At 56.9% G+C, this 12,460-nt stretch overlaps 1 protein-coding gene across 3 annotated transcripts in view; it reads right to left on the reverse strand.

Moving 5' to 3' along the window:
• Positions 1–12,460, reverse strand: part of Myom2 (myomesin 2) — a 65,219-nt gene that overhangs the window by 23,178 nt on the left and 29,581 nt on the right. For all 3 annotated transcript variants that reach the window (XM_005373854.2, XM_005373853.1, XM_013514994.1), the window contains 8 exons: positions 11,957–12,156; positions 11,411–11,464; positions 7,925–8,052; positions 5,579–5,762; positions 4,743–4,917; positions 2,755–2,876; positions 1,251–1,438; positions 741–867 (listed from right to left, as the gene is read on the reverse strand). In XM_005373854.2, coding sequence (XP_005373911.1) covers positions 741–867; positions 1,251–1,438; positions 2,755–2,876; positions 4,743–4,917; positions 5,579–5,762; positions 7,925–8,052; positions 11,411–11,464; positions 11,957–12,156 — 1,178 coding nt within the window. The remainder of the gene's footprint in view (positions 1–740; positions 868–1,250; positions 1,439–2,754; positions 2,877–4,742; positions 4,918–5,578; positions 5,763–7,924; positions 8,053–11,410; positions 11,465–11,956; positions 12,157–12,460) is intronic.

Below are 12,460 nucleotides of genomic sequence, written 5' to 3' on the forward strand. Positions count from 1 at the left end.
GGAGAGGAGGGGAGGGGAGAGGACAGGACAGGACAGGACAGGAGAGGACAGGAGAGGACAGGAGAGGGGAGGAGAGGGAAGGAGAAGGAAGGGGAGAGGAGAGGGAAAGGGAGGGGAGAAAGTCACACTATCTGCACAACAGTCTGAATCCGTTTTCTTGGCTTCAAATTTTAGTATTTTTCCTTTGGAGTATGAGCGTGGTAGGATGCATTTGGTTCCTGATGGGTTGAGCACAAAGAAACTGATGCCCAGTCCTTGAGAATTTGTGAAAAGAGTTTAAACAGAGTCCTGAATAAACGCGGGCCTGCAAGGGCTCTGCTTCTGAGCGGACTCCAGGGTTACAAGTGGCCGGTCACACACGGCCCAAGAATCCCTGTGGCTGATGAGCCATGGGGACCTTCACGCTGGACGGCCTGGACCGTCAGGCACCTGGTTCCTCCTCTAGGACCCAACTCCACCCTGAGCTCTCTCTGCCCGGCCACATCCTAGAGGCAGCGCAGCTGGACATCGCCCACACAGGGCAGTGCTGCATGCTGCCATCCCTTCTGGCACATCTTTGTCCACCTGCTGCTGCTGTGTCCCCACAAACTGTACTGGCACCCTGAGTTTCTGTTTGACTTGTACAAAAGTCTGCCAACTATGAGAGGCAGCGATGCCCAGGCCCCAGAGCCCTGCTCCCTGCCCTGTGCAGCCCGTCCACCCCACATGGAGGCCACGTGTCTGGGACAGAAGCATCTCACCAGGCTCGGGTGCCGTCCAGGCCTCGCACTTGAAGAGCTCACTGGGGTCCGAGGGCTGCCCAATTCCTGCCAGGTTGGTGGCAGTGATTTTGAACTCATACAGGGAGCCTTCTGTCAAGCCCTCCACCTGTGTGGATCGGGGAATCAGGAGGTGTACAGGGTGGTCCAGGAAGTGCCACACATAGAGGGGCCTTGCAGGCGACTGACTGGACCCCCCAGAGAACCCCCTTTCTGCAGCCTGGCGGGTTCCAGCCAGGATACCCACATCCCCCCACGCTGCCCATGGATGTCCTGGAGGACAAGGCCACGCTCCGGGGGGCAGGGAAACCGAGGCCTGCTGCCGACACCCACAGGCGCACAGAAGAGCAGAGCTGGGGAGGAGCTGGCTCCGGCCCTGGCACCCGCAGGAGCCCCAGCTTGGCCCTGGCAGCCTGACGTGGGCACGCTGCCCTGTGCCCTCACCAACCTCACTGAACTCCGGCCACGAGAGGGGCGCAGGCAGGGACTCACCGTCAGGAGCCTGTCCTGCAGCGGCGAGGCGTTGACCTCATGCCAGTGCCGGTGCTGTGCCTCACGCTTGTCCACGTAGTACCCCAGGATGGGCGCCCCACCGCTGAACCGCGGCACCTTCCAGCCCAGGGTCATGGAGTGGCCGTCACAGTTCAGAAGCGTGATCCCGTACGGATGGGACGGGACGGCTGCAGGGCACACACAGCAGGAGGGTCACGCGGGCCCGTCCAGCACCCCTCACCTTGCCAGCGGGGAGCAGAGGGGAGGCCCCGGAGACGTCCTGGGGCACTTGCCCTGCTCCTCCCGCACTGCCGTTGACCCTGGCTGCCCACGCACACCCACTGCCTTCTCAGCGTGTTCTCCCACGGCCCAAAGGCAGGCGGGCTCGGGTGTGTGCATCGAGACAGCACAGACCGCAGGCCCTCGGGGAGAACGATGCAAGGACCCGTCGCCTGCCTGCCCACGGGGGAGGAGGAGCACCGTTCCAGGACGCTGGCGTTTCCTGCTTGTTAGCACAGCACAGCGTGGGTGCCTCTCTCCCTGCTCGGCTTTCCTAGCCAGCAGAGAACGAGGGCGCCGCTGCTCTCCCACGCGGAGGAGCCCGGCCCGACATCCTCTGTTATGGGACGGATGAGCTGGAATGAGGGGTTCTCAGGGCACACTCAACCCAAGCCTTGGCTTTCACTCAGTGGGAGCAGTGGGAGGGGTCGGTGAGGAGGCTTGGAAGCCACTCCCGGGGGAGCAGAGAGGACATCAGCATCGGGACCTCAGGAGGGCACAGCTGATCCACTGCGCATTACCAGGCCTGACCTGCCAGGATCCCGGACAGCGCTGTGGGGAGGGAAACCTCAGGTTTGAACAGATGGAGAGAGCTCAGCGCTTCATTGTGAAACTCAGAGGCAGCGCTGTGCTGAAGTGTGTAGGGTGTGACTGTTGTGTGTGAGATGCTCCTGGTGGTGCTCAGCACACGTGTATTTGCTAAGAATCATGAAACACTGGTCAGCTCTCCTAGGGACTGCATCCAGACCTTGGATCCAAATCCTCCTGTTAGATTAAAAAAACGAGCATTTTAAATCTGACCGCTCACGCATGAGGCCATCAAGCGGCAGAAGCACGTGACATCCAGTGATGAAAGTTCCCTGAGCTCTGAATGGCTGGCGGGCCACTGACATGCTTGACAACGCACTTTGGAAAGGGGAAGTCATGCCAGGAGCGCAGATGCTCATGGAAGTGGAGCACTCAGAAACGAATGCCACCTGTGTTGACGCTCCCGTTTCTAATCTGTGCTTTGTGAGTGTACCATCGCTTCCCCCAGAAACAGGCATTTCCAAGATGACGAGCAGCCAGGGGATGCGGGGTTTCGGCAGAACTGCATGAGCTCTGTTCAGCAACCTCCACACCTTTTCCTCCACCATGTCCAAAATGGCATCGCACATGTCCACCCGGGCAGCAATCCCTGTGTCCCGGAAGAGAAGCTGGGGCAGAGCAGCCGTACGGTACGTACTCAGGGCCGCCTGCACCTTGATGACATCAGACTCCTGTGAGTTCTCGCTGGTGCCCACGGCGTTGACCGCTTTGACCCGGAAGGTGTACTGCTCGCCGGTGGTCAAGCCGTGCACCACAAACCTGAGGAAACACAAACTGGCATCAGGGCATTTTTCTCGTGGCGAGTTTTCCCTGCAGCAGAAGAAATCACTCTGAGGGCTCTGCTCTCGCTTGGACTGAAACCAACCTTGTTTTCAGTGCTGTGAGCATACCTCACACACATCCTTCTCTTTCAATGTCAGGTCACAAATTCACCAGTCAGGGATACAAGACGTCAATGCCCAGTGACACTCACACTAAGTGTCACAGCACTTATTCTGAGGCTCGTGGGTCAAGTCCAGAGCAAAGGTCTATGAAGGGTCGTCCACCTCCTTACCTGCAGGAATCACTACACCTACTACAGAATGAGAACAAATTGCACCTCAGACAGCAAAGCCCAAGACCTGGAAGTCAGGTAGAGGAGGCTGGAGCACAGGCTTTGACACCAGACTCTGCACCCTCAGTCTCGTGTCCTGAGCCTAAACTCTGGCATCCCCTCCTACAGAACAGGGATAAGGAGACTGGCTTCACAGCATAACTCTGACCGATAAGTAGGAAATGGGCGGGGGACTTAGCCCTCCGCCTTGCTCATGGTAAGGGCTCAGTAAAGCCAAGTGGGCATTGTTTATCCTACGCCCTCAGCAAACGTTTGTGAATCGCTTGCAAGATCCCTGCACAGGAATGATGTCAGACTCCATACGCTAAGGTCCTCCTGCCTTTGCTGGTGGTCGTGGACTACTGGAGGACTGTTGTTATCCTCCTCTATCCATCCCCTTCTCTCTCACCTGTTGTAATGGCTGACACATTGTGTCAATTTGAGAAGTTTACAAGCCTAACTAAGTAACTCAGCAGTTCCATATCCTAGGGTGTAGAGAACATGCCCTTGAGCTGCAGTTTACACTTCAGGATATTGTTATGGTTGATTGATTGTGTCAATTTGAGAAGTTTGGAGATGGTGTGGGTGCTACACCCCCTGGAGGGGTAGGTATCCTGCATACAATATAAGGGAGGAAAAGAAGCTTGCTCTTCTCTACTTCTGCTCTTCTGCTCTTGATGCTTTTGCTGTCTTCTGCTGCCGTGAAGTGTTACCCCTGAGTCAGGTCACCCTGCCTTGCAGCCAGCTGATTCATGACTGAAAACGCCACAAGCCCTGAGCTAAATAAACCTTTCCTCCTTAATTTTGGGCACTGAGTATTTTGTCTCAGCAAGGAGAGAAAAGTAACCAAGACACCTGTGCTTTCCCAGGATGCCTAGAATAGGTGGAACCTGGAGGTCTGCATCCCCAGCCCATGCAGGGAGGGTCAAGTCCAGAAGCAGAAACTCTCACTTTCCCTGCACAGGACTCAGGCTCTCCTTGCTGGTGACCTGACTCTGTGTGACTGGGGATGGAGCACTGGCCCCCAAGTATGAGCACAGCAGTGTGGAGCTGTGGGGCCACCTGGAGCCCTACAGGCCTGTGTGATTGTTGCACTAAGCAACGTCCTTTAAATGTTTAAGGACATGGCAGTGTCAGCTGTCCTTGCACATTATGTGCATGGGTCAAACTACACCAAACCCCATACACTCATACAACTAAAATAATAATTTTAAAAGTAGAAAAAAGTTCAAAAGATCAGCATGGAAAAATATAACTGCTTTTGCTTCATTCTTACATTTTTAACTCTCCTACTCACAGAGAAGTCCTTGTACCAATGACACAGATCATGCAGGCTGTGGAACTCTCCTGACATCAGTAGGCATATTGCCGCAGCACAGGCCAGCAGCCTTAGGGACGACTGAGCAAGCAGACCATCCATGGGATGCCCGGGGCAGGTTCTGGCACCATCTACCCAGCTTGGGAGCTGCACAGGGCCCTGCGCTCTGCCTCCGCCTCACTCAGTCCACGGGCCCAGGCAGCAGGGCAGGCACCTGTTGTATCCGATGGGCTTGTGGTTGCAGGGCTCCCACTGGTTGGTGCCAGCCACACAGCAGTCCACGTAGTAGCCCAACAGGTCCTCCTCCTGCTTCGGCCGGTCCCACTGCACAACCACAGACGTCTTGGTGTTCCGGGAGGCCACCACGCGGCCGGGCGCAGAAGGGACCACTGCAGGGCCATGGGGAAGAGGTCAGGCGGGGTATGAGGCCTGGGTGAAATTCAGAGGAGAGAGCAGGGCGTGCATGGCTGGGCCCTAAGGGGAAAGCATGCCAGCAACTTGTGCGGGTGCCAGTCAGCGAGCAGAGATCGGGCCTGGCTGGGAGACAGTGTGTGGAGCCTGTGGCTCTGGCCAGGACTTTTCAGAACTTCCATTAGGCAGAACCTGAGACCCAAGGGACCTGGGGCTGTGCTGGCTGCCTCACCTCGGCTCATCCCGACATCTGCTTCCTCATTAGGTATGGTACCAAAGATGGGGGAGAGAACCACTGGCCACCCCAGAAGGGCTCCTGACCCCAAAACTCTCACCCAAAGGCGTCAGGGCCTCGGGAGCCCCTGCACGTGAGGATTTCTGTGATTCATATTTGAGACCCTCCAAGAGGGACCTTCCAGCCAGGTGGGCGAGGAACTGTGGACATCGGGGCTGGGTTTGTAAACCCTGACCTGGCCCCTGAACTCCCTTCCTCACCCATTTCCTGGTTTCACAAAAGATGGAGCTTTGGTGAAATGTCAAGAACCTAAGCAACATGGCAAGAGCTGTGGAACAACACGTTAGGCCCGCTGCCAGCCACACAGGACGCCAGGTGTGCAGGCCACGCACACCGCCACTCACCAATGCTGTCCTGCGCCTGGATGGGAGACGTGATCTCCGACGGCTCGCTCAGGCCATGCTTGTTGGCTGACAGCACCCGGAACACGTACGACTTCCCATCCGCGAGGTCAAAGACGGCGTAGCGTGGGGACCTCACGGCTGTCTGTGCGTTGACACGCTGCCAGGTGCCACTGCCAACCACGGACTGCGGAGCAGAGGGCAGTGAGACGGGGGCACAAGGTGGGATATTCGTGAGACACCCCGAGCATCTTCCAGGGACAGCAGTCCAGGATTTCCAAACTGATGCCAATTTGGAGATGCAGGCAAGAAATTACCCCAGATTGGAAATTTTACTGGTATACATTTTCCATGGATGTAATAAACTATAGAAACTTAAACAAATCAATATATTGGTTGCAGCTTTCCTAAAAGGGAGTGGCCATACGTAAAGATAATGTAACAGAAAATTTGTAAACTTCCATCATTTAATGGTTTATATTTCAGCTGGAATTCGTGGCACACTGCTGCTACTGGGTTTTGATGAAGTGACATCACCTAGGCCTTGCCAAGAGACACAGGGCCATGTGCTCATGTGTTAAAAACAGGTGGCTTCTTAAATTAGTGGGCAAAGCTCTCTAATCTGATGAGGATTGTGTCATTTTATTACAAATAGCACAGTGCCAACTGTATGTATAATGTACTAAGTACATAAAGCCCTGCGGAGGAAAAGACTACAAATACCGGTGCCCTGTGCTAATAGTTGCTATTTACATAATGGAGTTATTGGTGATTTCAGCTTTCTTCTATGCAACTTCTCTGTTTCTCCAAATAGCCTGTGCTGCAAGTTTATTTTGTCCTTGATAACCACTCTGACCCCACAATGATTTTTTTCCTACAGAGATAAAACCCCTCTTTAAAAATAATTCTGTGGTGGTAAAACAGGGCCACACATCAGTCCTGCTAAGGACAGTGAAAAGCTCAGGAGAAAACTTGGGATCCCAGCCCAAGCTTCCGGGAGAACCCATGCCTGACTCTGAGCTCCTGGGCAGGGCTTTGATGGGCAGATCTGATGCCCTGAACGAGGCCGTGGAGTTCAGACCACCTCACGCCTGGCCCCAGCAGAGAAGGGAAACTCAGGAGCTAAGCAGGGAACGAGGGGGGACTACCGCTGTGGCCCGGCTGGCTGGAAAGGACGGGTCTCCACAGGGCTGGCTGAAGGGGCTGCAGACATGTCCCCGTGCAAAAGGTGACTGGCAGACGTCCAGGCCGGGTCCCCACCCAACCCCGTCCAGCTACCCCGCTTCTGAGCACGAAGCTGCTGGGTCTGGAGCCCCTGCTGCTCCCCGTGCTCCGTCCCATGGTGCCGCTGAGTCAGCACCACCCCGCAGGCCAAGGCCCCCACGCCCTGGCCTGAGACAGCGGATCCTCCTGAAAACAAAGGCGCCACCGTCCCGAGCCCCGCCACAGGCAGTGCTGGCTGTCTGTTCCACAGGGTGACAGCTTTCTGCTGCCACTCACAACTGTGAGGTGGCCCTCTCCTCCCAGCCCTCTGGCCACCACCCAGGTCACCCGGCCTGGCGCTGAGCAGGGGAGGCACGCAACTGGCAGCCGGAGTGAAACAGAGTCCACCTCCCTCTGCTTCCGCCCCTGTGCATGGAGCTTGTTTCGGCACCACACACCAACATTAACACGAAACACTGCTGTGTGCAGCACTTCCTGCAAGTTTAATGTCACACAGCTGCAGTTGCGGTAATTGTGGGACTGTACGGTCTTCCAGCGATGGCCACAGCCCAGTGCGTCCCCAAACCACCTTCATCACAGCCTGCATGTTCAGTGCAGCAGGACAGCCTAGAGGAGGGGGGGTGCAGGTATGTAAAGTCATCATGTATGAAACTGGGTTGTGACATGCATGTGAACACGTGTGCACATGTGTGCCCATGTGTGTGCTGGGCTGCACTGTATAATGCCTTTGTACTTCTTTTATGTGTCTAGGTCAGCATAGCCCCAAGCAGCAATGCTTGGTCCCTGGTCCCATCCACTCCACCCAAGCCGCTCCTCTCTCTACACGGTCACCACTCAGCAGCCAGAAACTGATGCACAAGCCCCGAACATGTGACCTGTCCACTTCCCAGGGACCTGTGGCCCTCAGAGCAGGATGGAAGGTGCAGATGCCCATGCTCAGCCTCACTGGTCACAGAGGACATGGAGGCTGGAGAGGTGAGGCCCAACTCAGCCTCCCAGGATGCCCCCTGCAGTGGCATCTCTGCCCCACCTGCCCCCAGCCCAGAGCCAGCATCTGTAAGCAATGGAGGACCACAGTCCTCACCTAGCCCAGCCCGGGGCAGCCGCGTGAGCCCTGCTGAGTACCTTCTCGATGAAGTACATTAACGGCTCCTTGCCGCGGGGCGTGGGGGGCTCCCAGCTGAGGACCACGTAGGTCCTGCTGATCTCGGAGGCGTGCACATTGGTGGGGGGCCCTGGGATCTGAACATCGCCTGCAGGAGAAACGAGGGGTGAATGCCAGCCCCCAGGCACCGGACCCTGGAGTGCAGTGCCGCCGGGCAAGCAGCCTTGGCTGCACCGCTGTTCAGGTGGCATCCAAGTCTCCAGTTTCTGCAGAAAGGAGGAGTTAGCGAAGTGGGCGGGGCCTCTCCAGTGCTGAGCTCTGTGGGGCCCAGCCCGGGTGTGGGAAGTGTGGGCGAGCTGTGTCCTGCGACAGCGGCACTGGGAAAGGAGAGGCCACTGTGGCGACCCGCCTGGGCTCTCTCCACGTGCCTCGAGGCACGGAAACACGTGGGCTTCTGAGGTGCCTCCTGCCCCCTCGGAGTGCACCTTTTCAGGCACTGCACTCAGCCTGCGTACTTGAACTTCCCGGGAGCTGCAGAGAAGTCCGTTGCAGATACCCGATGGAACAGTTGTCGTGGAGACATCTGGCAAGGTTCTCCTTTGCCCTGCATCCGCGGTCGGAGGTTTCTGTTTAAATTCAGGGGAGGCCCTACCAGAGGTTGAGGTCTTCCAGACCCACGGTCTCTTTAATTGTGATACAAAATGTTATGAGCTTCCATTAGATTAGCACATGATTAAAACGGCTTGCACCGCCCCGGGACATCTCTATGCCCTTCACAAGATCTGATTGCTCCCTTGGGCCGCGGCCACAGGCGAGGAACTGAACGGCCACATGGGAATGATGGCACAAGACGGGATTGGGTTTCATTCCCTGATGCCTGGCGCAGAGCACAGAGTGGCATTGCCCGAGCAAGAGGTCGAGTTTCCAACAAGGAGCCGTCGTGTCTCCAGGACAGCGCAGGGACGGGGTGGCGGGCAGAGTGGAGGCCCGGGAGCCGCCAGCACCCTGCAGGGTACATCCACACTGACCCCAGCCAGCACGCTGGAGGGGGCACCAGAGACTCGGGCCTGGAGGAGGGAGGGATCCGGCCAGCAGACAGGGGACAGGACAGGGGCCCTGGGGACAGGCGCACGGGAGCAGGGGGAGAGCGGCGTCTGGCTGGCTTGGTCTCAGGGACTGTGGATTGATGGAGAACACTACAAAGCGGCTCTGAGCAGGATTTAAAATTAACCAGCTGGCTTTTCATGTTTACTTGTGAGCTGTCCAACGCTCAGGCACCTTGTCTGGAGACGGGCAGCAGACTCATAGTGAGTGAACTGCTGTGAGTCACTGGCCCTGGCTCAGATTCCCACCTTTCTCAGTACTCCCCTCCTTTGACAGCTAAATAAATATGGCCGCCCAGAGAAGGCCTTTGTCTTAGCCCCAGAGAATCTCAAATTCTGGGGGCTGGGGATTTAGCTCAGCGGCAAAAGCACCTGCCTGGCAAGCGCAAGGTTGTGAGTTCGGTTCCCGGTACCGGAGAAAAACCAAAAAAAAAAAAGAAAGAGAATCTCAAATTCTGTGAGACTGTTTTGATCCTTCTGGAGCTCTGAAATCTTACCACTTGATTCATTTATTTAAGGCTTTGCTGTCCACTCTTCTGGGAGACTGTGGGCCTGATCAGCCTGCAATAACTAAGGGATGTTATTAACACGTTACTGGATAAGAAACACTATCTGAAGCCACAGCAAGAAGTCCAAATCAGTCTCTGAGCAGAGCCCAGCGGGTGCCTGGGTACTCCTGGCACTGCCCAGACAGGAAGAGCAGCGTGCAGGCAGAGGAGCTCTGCATCTGGACCACAGCAGGCCCAGGGGTGCAGTGAGATTGGGGGGCCAGCCCAGTGTTCCTCCAGGGCACCTGGCACAACACGGCCCGGGCTGCTGGTGACTGGTGTAGCCTGCACCATGACCATCCAGGAGTCTCTCTCTCTGCCTCCCACAGCCGCTACCTCCGTATAACCAGAGCCTAGAATGTCCCCAGGGACCGCACACTGCCACTTCCAGAACGCAGTGACCGACCGCAGCTGGGGAGTGTCCTCTGCCACTCGCTCCAGCCGGGTGGGGGGGCCGTCGGGTCTGAAGCCTGACCTCCGCTCCGTGTTGTGGTGGCGACCCAGCCCGTGCACGTGTGACACTCCTGCACTGACCACATCTGTGCTGTGCTGTATTCGTTCACCTCTCCCTGCTCCGCACGGCCCCCTTGAGCAGTGCGGATTTCCTCACAGACATGGGACAGGTAAAAAGCAAGGTGCCCGGGCCACCTTACCCGGCTCAAACTCCTAGGAAAACTCACATCGCACAGGCTGGCCTCCTCTACACAGCTTGGAGCCCTCCTGTCACTCAGATGCCAGCACCTTAGCAACAAAGGCAGGGCCAGGCCCTGGTCACTTTGGTGCGATGCCAGCTGAGGCTACCAGGTGGTCGTCCTGACCTCGCCCCTGTGGGGCACTTTCTGCTCTTCTCATCTACCCAGAGCTTCTCCAGGTTTCTGCGCCTCTGGCGGGAGAGGCCTGACAAAGGCCTTCCCTGCCGGGTGACCTCTGCCAACTAAGCGCATGCCTGGGACTCCACCTCCCTCAGCAGCCCTGAGACACAGGCTCCTGCCGGGACCCCAGGGAAAACCCTCTTGCTGGAGGCAACAGCGCAGGGCCACCTCGGGCCGGGCCACCTGCAGCGTGGAAACCAGCCGCCGAGTGCCCCGGGCCCCAATGCCATGGAGGAGCACTGAGACCCTGCCTGCCTCCCAAGGAGGGGCCCAGTCCCGCCTCGGCCTGCCGGCGGCTCCCGGGAGGCCTTAGAATCTGACTGAATTTCCGCTCACAGACTCCAGGGCTGATCCTGACTACAAAGTTGGGATTTCTGAGTAACAGTGCTCGGTTCTCCTTAGCAAGTCTTTCCCGATGTCTCTGGAAGGAATATCAGTGGGAAGACATCTTCTCAGAATCAAGCATAAACAAGGGAAAAACAGACTTTCAAAGCCAGCACATCAGTGGGCAAGGCAGACTGGATCAATGGTGGTTAAAATGTCGCAGTAGAAGTTTTGCTTCTGAAAGGTGAGATAGGGAGTGCTGTGAGGAGGAGCCTGTGAGCCAGCAGGCAAGTCTCAGTGTTAGTTTGCTTTCTGCTCTGTGAGTCCCGAAAAGAATGCACTTATGGCTAGACATGGTGGTGCATGCCTGTAATCCCAGCAATCAGGAGGCTGAGGCAGAAGGATGTCCACATGTTCAAGGTCAGCCTGGATGACATAGGGATTCTGTCTCAAAAAACTAAAGAGTGTACCTATGAACCCAGCAGGAGGACCAGGCCCCTACTCACCCCAAGGGTTCTACCCACCCTGTTCAGCCTCCCCTCCGTTTTCTCCTCCACGTCACTCAGCAGGACCTGACCTGCACATGCAGAGCATCCACACTGCAGGTGCTCGGGTCCCCGACCGCACTCCAAACACCCGGAAGTGGGGCATGCCCGTACCTTCCAGGTCATCCTGGTAGATCACGATTTCCTTGTCTCCTTCCAAGTAGATTGCTGCAGAGAGAAGGTGATTATGGTGCAGTTGTCACCCAAAGCATCCCCAAGGAGGCGCAGCTCCCCTGGCCCAGGGCAAGGGCGGAGCCCCTCTTCAGGGCGCCTCAGCACAGACATCCTCAGAGCCATCAGAGCTGGGGTTTTGGATGTGGTCCTGGCACTGTTTAGCTCTTGTCAGGCCTTTCTAGAGGACTCAGAGGACAGCACGTGAGATTCAGTTGGGCCCTGACCAGGGTCCAATACCTCTAAGGAACCTTTCTTGTGTAAAATTAAAGCTCAGAATGGAGCGGTTTTCTAGGTTCCATGACAGGTTGAAATTACCCCATCACTGGGTGAGCAAGGTCCGACTCTGAGCCCTGCTCCAGGTAGGGGAAGGGGAGGATGGGGACCTCAGCCCAGTGTCTCCACTCCCAAAAGGACAGATGGGCATCAAGAACAGGAGGACAGCACCCCGCTGGGGCCCTGCGGGCGGCTCGCCTGCCAGCCACCTACCTTGCAGCCTCCTGAGGTCAGCAGGGTCCAGAGCAGCCACGGCGGCAGAGACCCGGGAAGGCCGGCTGACACCTGCGCTGTTGACGGCCCTCACGCGGAACAGGTAGGACCGTCCCTCAATGAGGCCTGTCACGGGGTACTTGCAGGTCTTCACAGGCGCGTCGTTGCACTGCACCCAGCTGTCAGTCCCCACCTCGCACCTTGGAAGGCAGAACCAGAGGGAGGGAGAGGGTGGCACGGGCACCTGCCAGCATCACAGTCACCCATGCGTCCCTGTCACGGGAGATGTCCACACCAGTGAGTCCACAGCACTAAGATCCTGACCACGCAGACAGCAGGCTGAGCAGCTTCAACAGACAGGGCTGTGCAGGAAATATCTGCATACAGCCACCGGTAGGGAGCTACTTGGAGGTGATGCCTACGTAGAGGTAGACGGATGGATGGCAGAATACCATGTGTCTATGACTTACAGTTTCTGTCTACGTAAAGACAGAAACATATAGA

This window comes from Chinchilla lanigera, unplaced genomic scaffold, assembly GCF_000276665.1.
Source record: "Chinchilla lanigera isolate Chin_1 unplaced genomic scaffold, ChiLan1.0 scaffold00002, whole genome shotgun sequence".
NCBI lineage: Eukaryota > Metazoa > Chordata > Mammalia > Rodentia > Chinchillidae > Chinchilla > Chinchilla lanigera.